The 18,246-nt window shown below is 54.1% G+C and overlaps 2 protein-coding genes across 4 annotated transcripts; both read left to right on the top strand.

Moving 5' to 3' along the window:
- Positions 1-196: 196 nt before the first annotated feature.
- TNNI3 (troponin I3, cardiac type) lies at positions 197-3,633 on the top strand. The gene is made up of 8 exons (XM_031457253.2): positions 197-353; positions 662-674; positions 826-924; positions 1,376-1,417; positions 1,645-1,776; positions 2,169-2,258; positions 2,780-2,956; positions 3,479-3,633. Exons 1-8 carry the CDS (start codon positions 343-345, stop codon positions 3,560-3,562), a joined length of 648 nt encoding a protein of 215 aa, XP_031313113.1. The 5' UTR covers positions 197-342; the 3' UTR covers positions 3,563-3,633.
- A 1,395-nt stretch (positions 3,634-5,028) lies between these two features.
- Positions 5,029-16,466, top strand: TNNT1 (troponin T1, slow skeletal type). Of its 3 annotated transcripts, XM_031457250.2 has the most exons (14): positions 5,029-5,081; positions 6,376-6,418; positions 6,528-6,541; positions 6,820-6,846; positions 7,083-7,115; positions 7,899-7,920; positions 9,702-9,765; positions 10,059-10,175; positions 10,398-10,475; positions 12,255-12,368; positions 12,619-12,728; positions 15,115-15,205; positions 15,310-15,350; positions 16,326-16,466. In XM_031457250.2, the coding sequence occupies exons 2-14, from the start codon at positions 6,387-6,389 to the stop codon at positions 16,369-16,371; spliced, it is 789 nt and encodes a 262-aa protein (XP_031313110.1). In that variant the 5' UTR covers positions 5,029-5,081; positions 6,376-6,386; the 3' UTR covers positions 16,372-16,466. The 3 variants fall into 3 exon arrangements, with proteins under 3 accessions (XP_031313110.1, XP_031313111.1, XP_031313112.1); XM_031457251.2 differs by lacking the exon at positions 7,083-7,115 and having other exon boundaries at positions 6,820-6,867; XM_031457252.2 differs by lacking the exon at positions 7,083-7,115 and having other exon boundaries at positions 5,030-5,081.
- The last annotated feature ends 1,780 nt before the right edge of the window (positions 16,467-18,246 follow it).

Here is an 18,246-nt window from a genome sequence, read left to right as displayed (position 1 = left end):
TGAGGGAGGGGAGTTTGGGGGTCTAGACTCCTGGGTTGGTGGGAGGGGGGGCTAAATTCTCAGGCCACCAAGGTGGAGGGGTGAGCCAGCTGGAGCACAGCCCGCCCCACCCCTCACGCGCCCCGTTATCTCGAATCATGGGCAAGGGGAGGAGGGGGCAGCAGTATATTTAGTCTCTGTCCTCGCCCTTTATCTCAGTGTCCTCAGTGAAGCTTGAGCAGACCGGACAAGACGGAAGTCCCAGGGGCCTTCAAGGTCAGCCGGACGCCCCCATACCGACCTTCCAAGAAGAGCCCCTTACCCCCTTCTCTGCGTCCCCCAACTCTTGGCCTGAGACCCAGCATGGCCGACCAGTGAGTGAAGCTTGGTAACCTGGACTCCTGAGGTCCGAGGCAGTGGCGGGTAGGGTGGCGATCTCCCGGGTTCCCGAGGCGGTGAGAGTTGCGAGGTTGGACTCCCGGCCTGAGAAGGGAGGTAGGGACAGGACTCCTGGGTGTCGGAATGAGGTAAGAGTTTGAGAATCCGACCCCTAGGAACCGAGAAGGGGGAGCTGGTGGGCCGGACTTTTCAGTCAGAGGGGCTTCTGGGGTCCCTTGGGACACGGACTGGACAGGACCCGGGCCCACCATTAACCCTCATTTCCTGGTTTCTCTCCCTCCAGGAGCGGCAATGCGGTGAGAGCGGGCGTGGGATGGACCCGCACAGCCGAGGAGGGCGCTGCCGGGAGGGCTTTGGGGCGAGAGGCCGCAGCCCTGGGAGACCGCATGGCGAGGGACTGGGTGGGGAGGTCCCTGTGGTGACACCGCCCCGTTCTCCCAACCCCAGGCTGGGGACTCGCGTCCCGCCCCCGCCCCCGCCCCCGCCCCGGTCCGACGCCGCTCTTCAGCCAACTACCGCGCCTATGCCACGGAGCCGCATGCAAAGGTGGGGGCGGGGCCAGATCGGTGGGCGGGGCCGGGGCGGGGCCTCCCGAGGTCTGGATTCAGATTCTTTGGTTATCAGCATTTTGGGGAGGAGGGGTGGAGCCAAGGCCAAAACTGGACTTTGGTCGTGGGCGGAGTCCAAGCGGATACAGCGCTTCGGGGGCGGAGTTTCGCAGAGGGCCGGGCTCTGATTGGTGAGAGCTGCCTATGGGCGAGTCTCATTGCCCAAGGGAAATATGATTGCTTAGGGATGGTGGGCAGTGCCTAGCCACAGTCAGAGGCCAGTATTGGTGGATGGGAATGAGGGGCGTGGATTCCCGTAGACCAAAGCCTGGAGGTGGAGGCGGGCCTAAATCTGGACCTGGCTTGAGGGAGCAGGTTCCGAAGACCTCCCACCATCCACCCTTGGTTTCCCCTCCCTCATCCTTCCTTACTCCATCTCATCCCCACAGAAAAAATCTAAGATCTCCGCCTCGAGAAAACTGCAGCTGAAGGTGGGGATGGGCCTGAAGAGGGCGCCTCGATGTCCCCGGGAGGGGGTCTTGAAAGTTGTGGGTGGGGCTTTGGATGAGTAAGTGGGCGGGCCCTTGGAAAGACTGATACCAACCGTGAGGGGGCGGGTGTCTGGAAGACGGCCTGAGGTCAGAGAGCGGGGCCGGCTCGGGCGGCTTTCCCTGCCTTCATCCTGGCTGGGCTGGGGTTACCTGCCTCCTCTCCCCAGACCCTGATGCTGCAGATTGCGAAGCAGGAGCTGGAGCGAGAGTCAGAGGAGCGGCGCGCAGAGAAGGGGCGTGCTCTGAGCATGCGGTGCCAGCCTCTGGAGCTGGCCGGTCTGGGCTTCGCCGAGCTGCAGGTACCAGCTCTAATCAGGGATTCCTGCCCAGCCCGGGATTAGAGGTTCCTAGTGTCCAGTCATGCATCCCTTGGGACTCAGGGGTACAGTTACTATGCCTCTGCTCAGGATCTTTGGGTTCAGTCTCCCAGTCCCTACTCTCAGGAGTTCAGAAGTATGGCTTCAGCTGCCTACAATCCCCAAACCCAGGGGTTGGTTCCTCCAGCCCACTCCAGTCCAGATTCTCAGGAGAGTTGCTCTAGAGTTCTGCTTTGTTCGCAGTTCCCCAGACTCTGGCTTCAATCTACTCCTCCAAGACCAGATATCCAGGTCCCCATCCCGTCCTCCCTCAGACCCAGAAGTCCAGACCCCCAAGTCTTCTCCCCACTACACACACCACATTCCTCCACCAGGACTTGTGCCGACAGCTCCATGCCCGTGTGGACAAGGTTGACGAGGAGAGATACGATGTGGAGGCAAAAGTCACCAAGAACATCACAGAGGTGGGAGGCACTGGGCAATCTGGGTCCCTTCAGGGCAGAGTGAGATTCCCAGGGCTCTTGCGGCTGCTAATGATTGCAGACACCAGGACACCAGGACAACTCTATGAGCGTGGGAGGGAGGGGACAGAAGGATGAGTACAGTATGGTCAGGGAATGCTGTTCCAGGCAGAGGGAATAGCACATGCAAAAGCCAAAAGATGAGAAAGCAGAAAATATGTTTGTGAAAATGTATGGCTAGAGCCTCAAGCGTTGGTAAGTGAGTTCAGGTGTGGACCAGGGAACTGTAAGATGCGTGTATTTGGACTGCGATATGTCAGTAGCTTTCAGAAATGAGTCTGGGGCAGATCGGGTTCCAGTTCTAGGATGGGGAGCTTGGATTTTGTCCCAAAGGCGGAGGAGCCTGAGCTACCGGAGATCCTGGATGAGGCCTGGATAAGGATAGGAGGGAAGTGTAGGGTGGAAGAGCAGGGCAAGGGGGAAGTGGATGGAGAGGTCTCCACCTCCCTTTATGGCCACCCCAGATCGCAGATCTGAACCAGAAGATCTTTGACCTTCGAGGCAAATTTAAGCGGCCCACCCTGCGGAGGGTGCGGATCTCTGCAGATGCCATGATGCAGGCACTGCTGGGGGCCAGGGCTAAGGAAACCTTAGACCTGCGGGCCCACCTCAAGCAGGTGAAGAAGGAGGACACTGAGAAGGTGAGTGTGGCTAGGTCAAGGAAAGGGGGTGCTTAGGGAAGAGGGTGGGGGGGCAGCAATCCTAGGGCCTAGCCTGAGGGCAGACAACACTTGGAGTTGTGGGGAGAAGTATCTGGTAAGGGTCCTCAACAGGAAGTATAGGAGGAGCACAGAAAATGCAAGAGGAAGACAGGATGTGGAAGGGGAAGAGATGAAGTGCATATTAGGGAGACAGGAAGTTCATGAGGGAGACAGGAAGTCCATGGAGGAGACAGGAAGTACATGAGGGAGACAAGAAGTCCAAGAGGGAAGTAGAAAGTGCAGGAGAGAGACAGGAAGTCCATGGGGGAGACAGGAAGGGCAGGAGGGGGACAGAAAATGCATGGGGCAAATTGGAAGGGATTTTCTGAGGGGCAAGAATTGTTCCAGAACCAGGTTCTGGGATGGGCATCCAGAACAGAGTGGGACCAGCAGGCATGAGGGCAAGATATTGGAGAGCCTGTAGACCAGGAAGACACCCTAACCTCTGACCCATTCCCACAGGAAAACCGGGAGGTGGGAGACTGGCGCAAGAACATCGACGCCCTGAGTGGGATGGAAGGCCGCAAGAAAAAGTTTGAGGGCTGAGCCGGCCTATGCATGGCTCTGGCCCCGGCCCTGGCCCTGACATGGCCCTGAGGAATAAAGCTTCTCTCTGAGCTGGGAGTGGCTGTGTGTCTACCCTCTGGTGGGCTTAGGTGTGAGAGAGGCAGAACTGAGGGCAGGGCTCCCCAAAGCCACACAGCACAGCAGGATCAGAGCTGGCTCTCCAATATGGGGCGTTCTCAGCTCCTCTGCTCCACTTGTGGGTGCACAGAGGTGCCGAGACCAAGGCCCAAGTCAGACAGACACACGGAGGGACAGACAGACTGGGTCAGAGACACAGGGAGAGAGAGCCAGCCAGAGACAGAGATTCATAGAAAGAAGTTGACAGAAAGGGAAAGCAGAGCAACAGATACACACAGCCAAGCCCAGTGATGCCCTCGCCTTGGGAGAGGCAGAAGCGAGGACCCACAGAGGGAGGACCACAGAGACATAAAGAGGACCCCCCCACCGAAAAAACGAGCTAGAAAGGTAGAGACAGACACAGAGCTAAAGACAGACAGAAACCAGGTCACAGACCAGGAGACACAGACATCAAAAGACAGACAAACAGCAGCAGATACGCAGAGACATCCACAGAAATGCAGAGAGAGGAAGGAGGGGAGAGACATGCAGAGTGAAGAAGTCAGAGACACAGAGATACAGAGAGAGGCCAAAGAGAGCCCCTAAGCCGGCCATGGAGAAATGCAGAGAAATGGAAACAGAGAGCCAGAGCCAGAGCCACTGAGAAGGGTGAGGAATCCCCTAGAGTTCAAGGTCGTGGCTTGGCTGGGAAGGGGGAGGGGATACCAAAAAAGATCAGTGTCAGATGGAGGTGGGGGATGTGAGGTCCTGTGGGCCTGACACCCCCTCCCCCTCCCCCAACACACACCTGTTTCCCTGCTTTAGCGCCTGTTGTCACCAGGGTGGAATCCTGGTGGCAGACAAAGAGATGGGGGTGGGGAGGGCTGTGCAGGGTGATGGACAGACAGAGTGCGGAGGCTGAGAAGCGGAGACAGACACACAGAGAAACAGATGGAGAGTCACAGAGACAAAGGAGAGACAGACAGAAACGGGGTATGGGAGGTGGAGGCCAGGAGAGACCCAGAGAAAGACATGAGACCGTGGAGAGAAATCGTCCCTTGTACCCCTGTCATCAAAAAGCATTCCCCAGGGACGTACTCTGTGCCGAGCCTGGGGGCTTCGGAGCAGAGTGTGCTGCCTGCTTTGTGAGCTGGGGAGCCTGAGGGTGGTCTGGCCCAGCCCACAATTCCTGAGAAATGCTTTTGGGGTGAGGGAGAGAGGACTTGGAGCAGCTAGGAGGTGCCTGGGTCCCGAACTTGGAGCCAGAGTGGGGGCAGGGCATTCTTGGAGCCGGGCTGAGTGTTTGAGGAAAGGAATTCTCTCCCCAACCCTCTCCCAGTCATCAGAGGCGGGGCCGAGCCTCCGGCTATAAAACGGGGTGCTCCAGCCTGCCCGGCAATACTCAGCCCTACCGCCTACACCTCTGCTGACCCAGCCTCAGGTAACCAGCCCTGCTGTCTCTTTGGGGAGGGGGCAGAGGGTGGGAGATGTGAGACGTGTGAAGAGGTAACCAGGCAGAGGGGGCATGAAAAACGAAGGTCTGGGAATTTAAGCGGGTCAGTCTTCAGGGGAACTGGGGATGGAGGGAAATGTTTTAGGATTGGGTGGTTATACAATTTGGGGGTGCCAAAATATATCACCTTGGGGCCTCAGAGGTCTGAGTTGGAAGGAATCTCAGAAATTGGGAGTCTCATGGCAGTCTTGGATGGCAGACAGTTTGGGTGTCAAGACTGGGATGGGGGTGGCATTTCTCAGAATCTTGGAATTTAGGAATTGAGGTCTCAGGATCTCAGGTCTTAGGACTGGAGGGACCAGAATTTGTAGTGTCATATTTTTGGGTATCATAAATCAGGCCCCTGAGTTTGGGCACCCAGATTTTGGGGTCTTGTGATCTTGAAGCTTCAGAATTTGGGGTGTCAAGACCTAGGGGTCAATATTTTAGGGTGTCTGGGTCCATCATCTGGGGTAGCAGTTGGGGGTCTCAGTCTGAAGATATGAGGTTTTCAGAATGGTTTTCAGAATTCATAAATTGGGGTCTGTGTGTATTGGGATTTGGGGGGACTCTCTTAACCTGGGCACCTTGGGGATCTCAGAGATTGGGGGTCTAAGTATTTAGGGGTCAGTATGAGGTCTGTTGCAAAGCTGCTCTTGATGTGACCTGTCCCCTCCATGGCAGTGGGTGAAGGTGAAAGGAGGGGACAGGAGGGCAGATAAGCAGCCAAAGGGGAGGGGGGTCTGGGGGTGGGAGTGGGAAGGGGGTGTGATTCATTCTCCCAGAAACCTCCCCCCTCCTCGAATGCTTCTCAGGAGATGTCCTCAGTTTCACCCTCTACGACACCCCCCTGAAATAGATCCTGGGGGTGGAGCAGCTATTGTCTTCAGGACACTGCCTTCCCAAATGCCTTCTCCTAATCCCGACTCAGATCAGGTTCCTATGGACTTGTCATAAGACAAAGGAGGACAGCTGTGCTGCGGGGGTGGGGGCTGCAGCCTTGGAGCTTTGCCGGGACCACACCTCCCAACGCCCTGTCTTCACCGGAGGTTTAGGGGTCTTTAGGAGTTGGGGGCCCCAGCCCCTCCTCCCTCAGACCCAGGGGTCCAACCCCCAGCCCCTCCTCCCTCAGACCCAGGGGACCAGGCCCCCAGCCCCTTCCTCCCTCAGACCCAGGCGTCCGGCCCCAGTCCCTCCTCCCTCTGGCCCCCACCTCATTCTGCCTGTTCTCTGCGGCGCATAGGTCACACCAAGATGTCGGACGCCGAAGAGCAGGAATATGAAGAGTGAGTGATGCTGCCGGGAGGGCTGGGGGCTTGGAGCGGTGGAGACATGTCTCACCTCCAACGCGCCTAACTCTCCTCCTCCCTCTTTCCTTCCCACCCGGGTCTTCAGGGAGCAGCCTGAAGGTGAGTGGAGTGTGGGCTGGCCTTGGGGGGCTTGGGGACACCTTGGTGCATCTTAGCCCACCCGACCGATGCCCACCGTCCCGGTCCGTACAGCCAACGGGAAGAGCTCACTGAGCGCACATGCAGCTGAGACCCAGGGGGGTTCCCCGGCCCAGCTGACTCGAACCCGAGCCCGGGTCTCTACCCACTCACCCACTCTGTTCCCTCATCTGAAGGCCCTGTCGCCCCCGACCCCCTGGGCTCCTAACGGCTCCTCTTCTCTCCCCCACCCCTTCCAGAAGAGGAAGCTGCTGAGGAGGAGGAAGGTGAGGCCCTGGACTCCGCAGGTCTGGAGCTGGAGACGGGGCTCGGGGGCTGGGTGGGGTGGGAACGCTGGTCCAGGGTGCCTGCTGGGCGGAGGACGGGGCTCCCCACAACCTCGGCCTCAGTTCCTTTAACAGCCTCTCCCTCTCTCCCCTCTCTCCCCCTCCTGCATCCGGGCATGGCCTCTCCCCTCCCCTGGCTCCCCAAATCCCCGCTTCTCCTCCTGCCCCCTCCCCAGCCCCCGAGGAGCCGGAGCCGGTGGCAGAGCCAGGTAACCGCGGCTGCTTCGCTTCCTGAGAGCGATTTCGCGGGCCCTCGGGGCCCTGATCTCGACGTTGACTCCCTGCGCATCCCTGTAACCCGCCCCAGGCCCGGTCCTTTAAGCCCTGGAGAGCTCGCGCGCCCTCTGGTGGCCATGAAGGGAAATAGCCTCGCAGAGGCTTTAACCCGTTCCCTTCCTTCTTAAAGAGACCGACACCCAAACCTTCTTCCCCAGACTGGAGGAATACTTATAGAAGGGTTGGATGTTTGCGGAGAGGCACCCCTCCCCCGTCTCATCTTCGCCTGTCTGTTATTTTTCTCCTCCATATACATTCAAAGCTTGGGGCCTGAGGTGCAGAAGGGTCTAGCAGTGGGAGTCTGGATTCTTGTGTTCCCAATGGGGACGGGGACACAACTGCTAGGTCAGCGAGTGAAGAGAGGGCTTGGGGCATCCCTGCACTGCTAGGTCTTGATGGAGGAGGGCAGGAGCTCTGGATGCGGAGAAGGAAAGGCTAGGGGTTTGGACGCCTGGGTTCCCAGAGAAGTGGGAGGGGATCCCCATACCAGTTCTGAATGTATATCTGATGCGTGTGACCCTCCCCCTCCTTTATGGCCACCCTGACTTCCCTTATCCTCTTTTATCCCCTCACCTCACCCCTCCCCCTGAGCTGCAAGAGAAGGGAACTGGGCTTTGGGGACCAAGGCTTGGGTGGGGGTTGGTTTCTCTCATTTGAGTGTGTCACACCCACCCCCATGAACTCTTGCTAATTATCTCTTTGTATTCCTCTACCAGAAGAGGAGCGCCCCAAACCAAGGTGAGATCCTAGGGGAGTGGGGGCCTCAATTAAGTCATCCTAAATATATCCCCCAGTTCCAGGGACAGGATGCAAAAAAGGCAGAGAAGGAAAGTGGAGACATGGAAACAGGCAATAGGACAGTGATTCCTTCTTTCAGCAAACATTTCCAGAGAACTTCCCACTGTTTGGCGAGTCAGACCCTGGCTGCCCTGTTAGTGAAACAGACCCAGATACAGCAATGGTAGCACAGAAGAGGACCCTAGGCAATCACGGAAGGCTTCCCAGGGGAGGTGATGCCTGAGTCCTGAGGGACAAGGTGTTTGCTAGCTGAAGGAGAGAGACTGTAGACCAGGAAGTGGTGTGGCATGCACAAAGTCTGGTGGTTGGGTCTAAGCCAGTCTTTCAGGGAACAGGTGCAGACACAGGTCATTCTGATGAGGAGGATCACAAACTGGGCAGACCGGTGGAGGCTATAAGAGCTCATGGAGTGGGGAGAAGAGCCCCGGAGGAGATGACATTGGGGCCAAAGCTTGGAGATGCAAGGAGGCAGCAATCCAAGCATGAGAGGCAGAAATTCTATGGACCTGGGTGGACAGCAGTGTGAATTTCACTGTGCCTAGGGGGATGGGACCTAGGAAGCCAGGGCACTGAGGAGCCTTGAAAGGGTTTTGAACAGAGGAGGCAGAGGGTCAGACCCAGCTGAGAGAGCACATGCATGCCTTGGCATCAAGGGAAGACCTCAGGGGGTGGAGAATATCAAGGGAGAGGCATGGCAGGCAGAGAGAAGAGCATGTGCAAAGGCCCAGGGGCACGAAGGCACATGACATGGCCAGGGAAGCTTGAAATGTGGTGTGTGTCTGTGCGCGAAGAGAGAAGACACTGGAGAAGCTGGCTGGGGCCAGATGGAGAACGGCTCTGAATGCCAGGCTGAGTTGATTGGACTTTGTCTTAAGGGTTAGATCTGGGTGTTAGAAAGGCCCTCTGGAGTCCTGAAGGAAGATGAACCAAAGGTGGACAGCTGGAGGCTGGGAGGCCAGGGAGGAGGCTGGCATGAAGGTTCAGGTGAGAGGGCAGATCAGCTCAGCTGGGGCACAGTGTGTCCGAAAGCAGAAAATGTCTGTTAACTTAAGTCTGGGGTTTAGGAGAGAGTCTGGGGTGGAGATAGAGTTGATGAATCCCCAGTAATGGATGATAGTCAATGTCATAAGAGTGAATGACATTAATCCCAAGAGTATCCTATGAATGAATCAAAGGGCAAAACTCTCATCAGGGGACAAGGAGACAGCAATGGGACAGCCGGAGATATAGGAAGAGAATCAGGAGAAGGTGCTGTGTCTTAGAAACCAAAGAGAGAGAAAATACGGGCATGGAAGTGCTTTGGGTAGGAAATCAAGGAGAGGGTGGGGGCTGACCCCCAGAACAGCACAAATTGGATTTGTCCATTTGTCCAGTACAAATGCAATGCAAGCCACATATGTAACTCAAACTTCTTTTTTTATTAGCTACATTTTAAAAAGTAAAACAAGACAGGTAAATTTAATCCTAGGAGCATATTTTATTCAACTTTTTACAGCTGAAATCTCATAATTTCAACATTAATCAATATAAAACATTATTAGTGAAATAGTTGATATTCTTTTGTTCCAAACCACATCTACCCAATCCAGCGTGGGTATCTTACCGACAGCCCCTCTGATCTGGACCAGTCACATTCCAGGTCCTCAGAACCACGTGTCGCTGGTGCCACCCATCAAGGAGGTCAAACTACTCACAGTCTTTCTCCGCTTTTGTCCACTCAGCCGTCCCGTGGTTCCTCCACTGATCCCGCCGAAGATCCCAGAAGGGGAACGTGTGGACTTCGATGTAAGTAACGGACGTCCCATCCCAGGCAAATTAGGGTGCAAATTAGGAAGAGGCGCCCCCCCCCCCACTTGTGGAATTGCGTCCTGAGAGCCCACTAGTGTCCGAACACGATGCTTTGCTGCCATCTTCTGGAAACATAGTGCACAGCAGCCGTCTGGCTCCGTAGCCAGTCAAGCCTACCGATTCTTGCTGGGAAGGGCTCCCCCTCCTGATGCTTCTCAGAGGTGCCTAGAGGTTGGCGCCTTCTGGGGCACCGCCTGGGAATGACAGGGCTCCCATCCTCCGTCCCTTAGGACATCCACCGGAAGCGTATGGAAAAAGATCTGCTGGAGCTGCAGACGCTCATCGACGTGCATTTTGAGCAGCGGAAGAAAGAGGAAGAGGAGCTCGTGGCGCTGAAAGAACGCATTGTGAGTCGAGGGAGGCGGGGCTCCTTGAGCTCTGCCCCCTCTTTCCACCCTTTGGATCTTGGGAGACACGGAGAGCGGTTCCTGTCCAGTACAGGCTTGCAGCTGAAACCTTTGGGAATGTACCCAAGTCCGTGTCCATCCCCACTCTTGACCTAGCCTGGGAAGGGATGTGTCGGGGTAGGTGGAGGTCCCTGCACCCCCTCATTCTTCTCCCTCCCCCAGGAGCGCCGCCGGGCAGAGAGAGCTGAGCAACAGCGCTTCAGAACCGAGAAGGAACGCGAGCGTCAGGCCAAGTTGGCGGTGGGTGCCTCCTCCCTCCTGGGAGCCCAAATGCTCCTTTTTCAGCCAGGCATTACCATTTTCCATTCATGACATTCTCTGTGATCCCAAGAAAGTCATCATGCTGTATTATTCAAAGATCTTTCTGTTGGAAGTGACAGAAACCCAAGCCCAAACTGGATTCAGCAGAAAGAGAATTTAATTGGCTTATAAAATGAAAAAGTCTAGCTTGCTTCAGGCATGGCTGGATCAAGGGACACAAATGATATCACAAAGATGCAGCTTTTCTCTTCCCATCTCTTAACTAATCTCTCTGTGGATACTGGGGTGACCAACTCATCCTGGTTTGCCTGGGACTTCCCTGGTCTGAGCCCTGAAAATCCTGCATCCCATCAGTCTCAGGCAAACCAGATGGTTGGTCACCCTACTGGACACCCTTGTTCCTAGGCAGGGGTGGCAAATGGTCACCAGCAGCTCTGGCTTAACCCCCTCTTTCCTCTGTCTCCTGCACAACCCCTGGGATGTTTTCAGACTGTTCGCCAGTCCATTGTGGATTGACTCACTGGCTAGTTGGGGGACAGGGGCTAGATACTTCTGTTGCTTTAGGCCTTGGAAACATGACCTGAATTGGCATCTGGAATTGACTCACTCAAACCACTTGTAAGGAATAGGAATCAGCTGGTGGGGAAGACAAAGTACTGGTCTCCCAATGATGTCCACGTTCTCATGTCCCGAGTCTATGAATGTGGGAACTTACATGGGGAAGGGGACTTTACAGATGTGATTAAGTCAAGGATCTTGAGACAGGATTATCCTAGATTTTCTGGGTGAGTCCAATGTCATCACAAGGGTCCTTATAAGAGGGAGGACCTTTGAAGATGGAGGAAGGGGCCATGAGCCAAGGGATGCAGGCAGCCCCCTAGAAGCTGGAAAAGACAGGGGAGGGAACCTGAACCTCCTCTAGAGCCTCTAGAAGGAACCGGCCCTGCTCACACTTGACTTAGCCCACTGAGGCCCACTTCAGACTTCTGACCTTCAGAACTTGGAGATGACAAACTTGCATTGCTTTAAGCCACTATTGGTTAAGCCAGAATTTGTTTGCAAGTTACAGCAGTGAGAGGAAGCTCGTTCAGCTGGGGAATGCTGGGCTAGCGAAGAACATCAGGCCCACCTCATGGGCCCTTCCAAGGGGCAGGGGGTTGGTCTGGCCAAGCCGCTATTTCTGGTGTATGCAATGCAGGCTTTCCAGACTGGTGGCGATGTCTCAGTGAAGGCATTCTAGAACCCCTTCCTCAGGCTCAAAGCCAAGAGCCTTTTTACTGCTCCAGGCACCCCCACACACACGCACACACCAATTCCCATTACCGGTGACCCTCCTTGACCTTCTGAGGACATTCTTGTCTCATAAAACTAAGGGAGATTAAGTCCCGAGAGGGTATGTGTCTGCACTGAGATCACACAGCAAAGGTCACCACTGGCCATTTCAGCCTGCAGGGATGAAGAAAAAAGCAAGCATCTCCCTCCCCAACTAGAACTTTTGCTGTTGAGGGGGTGGATGTTAAGACCCCGAGAGGAGGAATGACTTGCAGGGGGTCACTGGGCCAGGCCTGGAGGGGCCTGGAGGGGCCAGGAGGGGAGCACCTGCATCCTTGCCTGTTCTCATACCAACCTGGTCTCCCATGCTTGGGTCTGACTTAGCACAGAACCCAGCGCCCCTCCCATATGCCCATCTCAGACCGCCTCCCCTCTCAATCCAGGAGCCTGGGGGAGGCCCCGGGATTAACCCCTTTCTTCCCACAGGAGGAGAAGATGCGGAAGGAAGAGGAAGAGGCCAAGAAGCGGGCTGAGGATGATGCCAAAAAGAAGAAGGTTCTGTCCAACATGGGGGCCCACTTTGGGGGTTACCTGGTCAAGGTGAGTTCAATCTGCTGGGGCCTGAGGTCTAGGTTCCCAGGGAAGAGGTGACTGAGAGCCCAGACTTCTGGTTCCTGAGGGGAGGAGTGCTGGGAGCCTGGACCCCTGGGTCTGAGGGAGGAGGGGCTTGGGGTCTAGATCACTGGGGTCCTGAGGGAGATGGTATCAGGGAACATAGACCCCTGGGTCCTGATGGGGAGCCATCTGGAGGATCTACCCCCAGCTCAAGCTGTCCCCTTCCAACTCTCAGGCAGAACAGAAGCGGGGTAAGCGCCAGACAGGGCGTGAAATGAAACAGCGCATCCTGTCTGAGCGTAAAAAGCCCCTGAACATCGACCACATGGGAGAGGACCAGCTCCGGTAGGTGGTGGGGGCCTGGGTGGGAGACAGGTAGATAAGGGGACCCGGCGGGCAGAGCCAGGTGGGTGGAAACCCTGATGCCTTGTGACTTTGGGCAAGAGTCTCTCCCTTTCTGATCCCTTAGCCTGCCCTGTGGAATGTTTCACTGATAGAGGACCCATGTGTTGTGGGTGACCATGTTGTCTTAAGGATGTCCCCTGGGAACTCCAAACGGGCCCCAAATTCCACTTGAATTAAAGCCAGATCTCTTCCTGACGGGGCCCTATCTCACTCTTGGCACAGCCTGCATCTCATGATAGCCGTAAAAGGCTGGGGAAGGTCTTTCCTTCAGGGGCCTCACCCGTGTCTTGAAATTCTCCGTCCTGGGCACAGCCCTTAAAGTTGGAAATGTTCACCACCCCAGAGGGGGCACAACGATGGGGTTTGGAGCTCAAAATCTGAAACCCCTTGCTCAGTGCTGCCCGCCACCCCACCCCCAGCTGTGTGATCTTAGGCACGATGTTTAATTTCTCTGAGCCTTGCTTTCCTCATTGGTAAAATGGGGATATGGTAACAAAATCTACCTCAAACAGGAGGGGTGAGGGTATAGCTCAGTGGTAGAGTGTATGGTTAGCATGCACCAAATCCTCGGTTCAGTCCCCACTCCCTCCATTACAATAAATAAATAAACTTAATTACCTCCCCCCCAAATAAAATTAAAAAAAAAATATACACCTCATAGAGCTGTGAAATGTCAGTGAGATGATAATAGTAGTAATCAGTTATCATCGTCATCTTTATCATCATGGTGGCAGCAGGTAGACATTAGTATTACCCTCATGTTAAAGGTGAGCAACTTGAGGCACAGAGAGGTTAAGTAACCTTCCCAGGGTTGCACAGCTTGCAGGTGGAAGAGTGGGGATTAGAACCTAGGCACTCTGCTGCCATCAGTGGTGCTCTTCCTCACTGTTTTATAAAGGGTTGTGATGGTAAATGTTTAACAAGTGGATCTCCATGGGCTGAAAGTCCACATTTTAGCATTTGCTCATGTCTGTGGTGTAGATACTCCCACTACACTGATTTCTTTTTCTTTCTTTCTTATTTTTTTCTGAGTGGAGAGAGGTAATCAGGTTTATTTATTTTTAATTTTTTTTTAACGAAGATGCTGGGGATTGAACACAGGACCTCATGTATGCTAGGCAGGAGTTCTACCACTGAGCTACACCCTACCTCCCCTCTCCCTGCTGATTTCAAACTACCCGTGTGATGACCCTACACTTGGGGTCGGGAAAGGATGTGCTGAGTTGGCTCTCGGAAGGCTCCAGCCCACCATGGGCTATGTACCCTCCCTCTTCAGTCATGTTATCCCAGTGTCTCACACTAAATAACATGTCGCTAATGTTCTTTTCCCCTCCTTTTTCCTTCCCCACCACACGTCCACTCATAATTGGGGGTCCACTCATACTTTTTGAGGAGCTCCAGTTACCTAAGTTTTATTTATTAGGTAGTGGTCATAGGATGGTCTCTAAAATTTTTAAATAAAATACACCATGGAGGAGAGACCATTTGAAAACAATTAGTTGCCAAAAGAAAACAAAGAATGCTAGTAAGATTAGAAAGAATAGTAACAACGAGCTTCACTGAGTGTTTATAATTGCCAGGCACTTTATGCCTATTATCTCATCCTGTAGCAGCTCAGTGCAGTAGATTTTTATTAGTTAAGAATAAATTTGGCCACTCCACCATTTTTCGCCTGGTATTTCCATCTTCAAAAATCACCTCAAGGTCCAGTGTGGCTGCTGGGGCTCCAGCCATCACAGCCAAGCAGCAGAAAGAAATTGCAAGGGAATAGCCACAAAGGTTTACCTGGAAGCCCCACCCAATGATGTAGTTTCATCCCACTGGCCACCCCACCTGCAAGGGAGATTGGGAAGAGTGGTTTTTAAACTAAGCCTACCACAAAAAGTTCTCTATCTAAAGAACAAAGAGAGAAGAGATACTGAGTGGGCAACCAGCCATCTCTCTTGCAGTTTTATTTGTCCACTTCTCTGGAGAGGGAAATGGGATCCTAGGAGAAGTCACTTAGCTGTAGTCACAAACCAGAGAATGACAGAGCTGGTACTGGAACCAAGGCTTTCTGACTCTGGGGCCTGGGCCCTAAACCATGCCATCATTTTCCCTTAAGGAAACATGAACTCTCCATTTTAGATACGGAGGAAGTGGGGCAGAGATTTAAAAGCCTTTGCCACAATTCACTCTGAATATTGTGGCCTCAGCTGTTAACAAAATAGCACCCATCATGCCAAACTCAGAGACTGGCTGTGTGGCTTTGAACCACTGCCTCAACCTCTCTAGGCCCTGGGGTATGGCCTGGCTCCCTTGCATGACTGCCCTTCTGCCCTGCCAGGGAAAAGGCCCAGGAACTGTCAGACTGGATCCACCAGCTGGAGTCCGAGAAGTTTGACCTGATGGCCAAGTTGAAGCAGCAGAAATATGAGGTGAGACCCATCTCTGCTGGGCGCCCAGGCTAGACCCAGGATGGAGCAGGGCAGGGGCGGGAGGGGGCCGGCCTGTCCCTCAGCACCTCCTCCTGCCTCCGCAGATCAATGTGCTGTACAACCGCATCAGCCACGCGCAGAAGTTGTAAGTGCAAACAGGGCCCTGGCCCCAACCCCCTCCCTCTGACTCTCAGGGCCTCTCTTTCCTTCCCTCTAACTTCCCCCCACTTTGTGAGTTTCAGTCTCTCACCCTTTCTTGGGGGCCCTACCTTTGTCCCTCTTTCTTGGGAAAAGTTCTCTCCACGCTCCAACTCTCTTGGGGTCTCAATCCTTGCTTTTTTTTCTTTTCCTTTTTTGGGAGGGGGAGGTAACTAGGTTTATTTGTGTATTTATTTATTGATGCGGGTATTGGGGATTGACCCCAGGACCCCATGCATGCTAAGCACAAGCTCTACCCTACCCCCCATCCCTGTTTCTATGTCCCTCTAAATCACTGGTTCTTGGGGAGGGGGTGGTCTTGCCCCGCCCCCGCCCCAGGGGACACGGGGCAATGTCTGGAACATGTTTGGGGAGGGGGATGCTACTGGCACCTGGTGGGTGGAGCCCAGGGACACTGCTCAACACCCTACAAGGCACAGGACGGCCCCCACCACAGAATGATTTGGCCCAAATGTCACCAGTGCTGAGGCTGAGAAGCCCAGCTGTCAACCGTTCTTCCTGTTCTTGCTGGGTCTCCCAGCTGCTCCGCATCCCTCCCTACCACCCGTCTGATCTCTATTCACTTTCTCTCATTTTCCATCCTCCTGTCTCTTTCACCCCAGCCTCCCGGTCCCCTCTGGCATGTTGCTCCCTCAGTCACCCATCCCTTCGTTCCCCAGCCCCTGTATCCATAAACATTTATCAGCACCCAAATGAACATCCTGAACTCATGCACTGATGTCAACTTCCCCTGTGACGGTTAATCGCTCCACCCCAGTCAGTGAACCCAACGGGAAGGCACTTGCTGGCCTCTTCCCCTGGTGGGGAGGGCGGGTATTTGGAGGGGATCGACTTCCTGAATTGAGGCCAGGGGCCCCCTCTCAAGGGTCAGTCCTGCCTGATAACCCTCCTTCTCCTACAGCCGGAAGGGGGCCGGGAAGGGCCGCGTTGGAGGTCGCTGGAAGTGAGGTGGGGACGCTGGCCCACCCCGAGGCACCTGGGCGCCCTTGGAGTGTGTGCCCCATCTGTGGCTTGAAATAAACGCTACACTTTTAGACACCTGCTGAATTCTTTGATTGTTATTATTAACACGTGGTTACCACTCGGGTAAATGCCGAGGCCAGGGACTCGCGATCTGATCTGATCCTCAACAGCCGCGGTGATGATGTGAAAAGTTGGACCCTCACACACTGTGGTGGGAATGGAAAATGGTGCAGCCACTTTGGGAAACAGTCCCGTGGTTCCTTGAAAAGTTAAATGTAGAGGGGGTGGGGGGATAGCTCAGTGGTAGAGCGCGTGCTTAGCATGCAGGAGGTCCTGGGCTCAATTCCCAGTACCTCCATTAAAAAACAAAAACAAAAACACATGTTACATGTAGAGTTACCAGAGAACTCAGCAGTGCTGTTCCAAGAGAACAGAAAACCTATATCCGCACAAAAACGTACGATTGTTGGCAGCAGAATTATTCGCCATAGCCAAGAGGTGGAAACAACCGAAAGGTCCGTTAACCAATGCATGGATCTCAGGGACTATCACTGAGCCATGAAAAGAAGTGAGGTGCTGACACTGGCTACAACGCAGACAAATCTCAAAATCATCACGTGTGAAAGAAGCCAGACAACATCTTGTGGGATTCCATCGATACGAAATTCCCAGAAGGCAAGTCCACCAAGGCAGGAAGTGAGTAGTGGTCTCCAGGGACTGGAGGAAGGGAGGAACGTGGCGGTGGTGGTGGTGGTGGTGATGGAGATGGCTTAAGAAATGGTGTTTCTTTGTGAGGGGTGGTGAAGATGCTCTGGAATTCGGTAGTAGTCATGGCTGCACAACCTTGTGACTAGATTTAAAAAAAAAACAAACCCACTGAATTGCACCCTTTGAAATGGTAGCTTTTATCAGGATGGGAATTACATCTGAATTTACAAATGTAAAACCCAGCCAAATAAAAACATTTGCAACGTTGTCTCTGGGAGGGTCGCTTTGTGACAAATTATTGCCCACCATTTGCTGGTGTGCCTCTATGACTTTCAAAACAGAACTTACAGTAATGAGCATGAAGGTCTGGCTCCTGGGCCTCAATTCTACCAATTACTGCTGTTTAGACAAAATAGTTGAGTCAGAGTTGAGGTGGGGCTGTTTTGTGAAGTCCGGGCATGGGTTCCTTCGTTTGTGTCTACCATCCCCACGATGTTGCTGCCTTTGTCAGAGGGTAAGTGCTGGGAACTGAAGGCTTGGATGTCTCCCCCGTCTCCTCCCCAAAAGCCATATGTTGAAGCTCCAGTGGACTGGTGTTGGGAGGTAGGGCCTTGGGGAGGTCATCAGGTTTAGTTGAGGGCTTGAGGGTGGGCCCCCCATGATGGAATTAGTGTCCTTATACGTAGATGAAGAGACCAGAGACCTCTCTCCATCATGTGAGGACACACCAGTAGGTGGCCATCTACAAGTCAGGAGGAAGGTTCTCACCAGAAAACCATGAGAAGTAAATGGCCCTTGTGTAAGCCACGTGGTCTGTGGTATTTTCCTCGGAAGAGCCCGAGTCAATTAAGACAATGAGACTGACCTGTCAGCCTTCTTTACAGACAGTAGGAGCGGGCAAAATGGGAGGCAGAGACAGTCTCCCACACACTCAATCCCACTGGTGGAAGTTAATTATATAACTATCTCCAGCTTCAAGGAGGCTGGGAATATAGCCCTTGTTCTACGTGGCCCATTAGACCCAGCTTGCGATATAACAATTATCACAGTCATGCACAGGAACCCTAACGACAGATGGATGATTTAAGCTCCTCGGAGAAGGAGGTGGGTGTGCGTGTTAAGTGGGAAGTGTGGGACTTAGGGACTACACA

The sequence above is a fragment of the Camelus dromedarius genome, chromosome 9 (assembly GCF_036321535.1).
Source record: "Camelus dromedarius isolate mCamDro1 chromosome 9, mCamDro1.pat, whole genome shotgun sequence".
Lineage (NCBI taxonomy): Eukaryota > Metazoa > Chordata > Mammalia > Artiodactyla > Camelidae > Camelus > Camelus dromedarius.
This window is presented reverse-complemented; position numbering and strand designations above follow the sequence as displayed.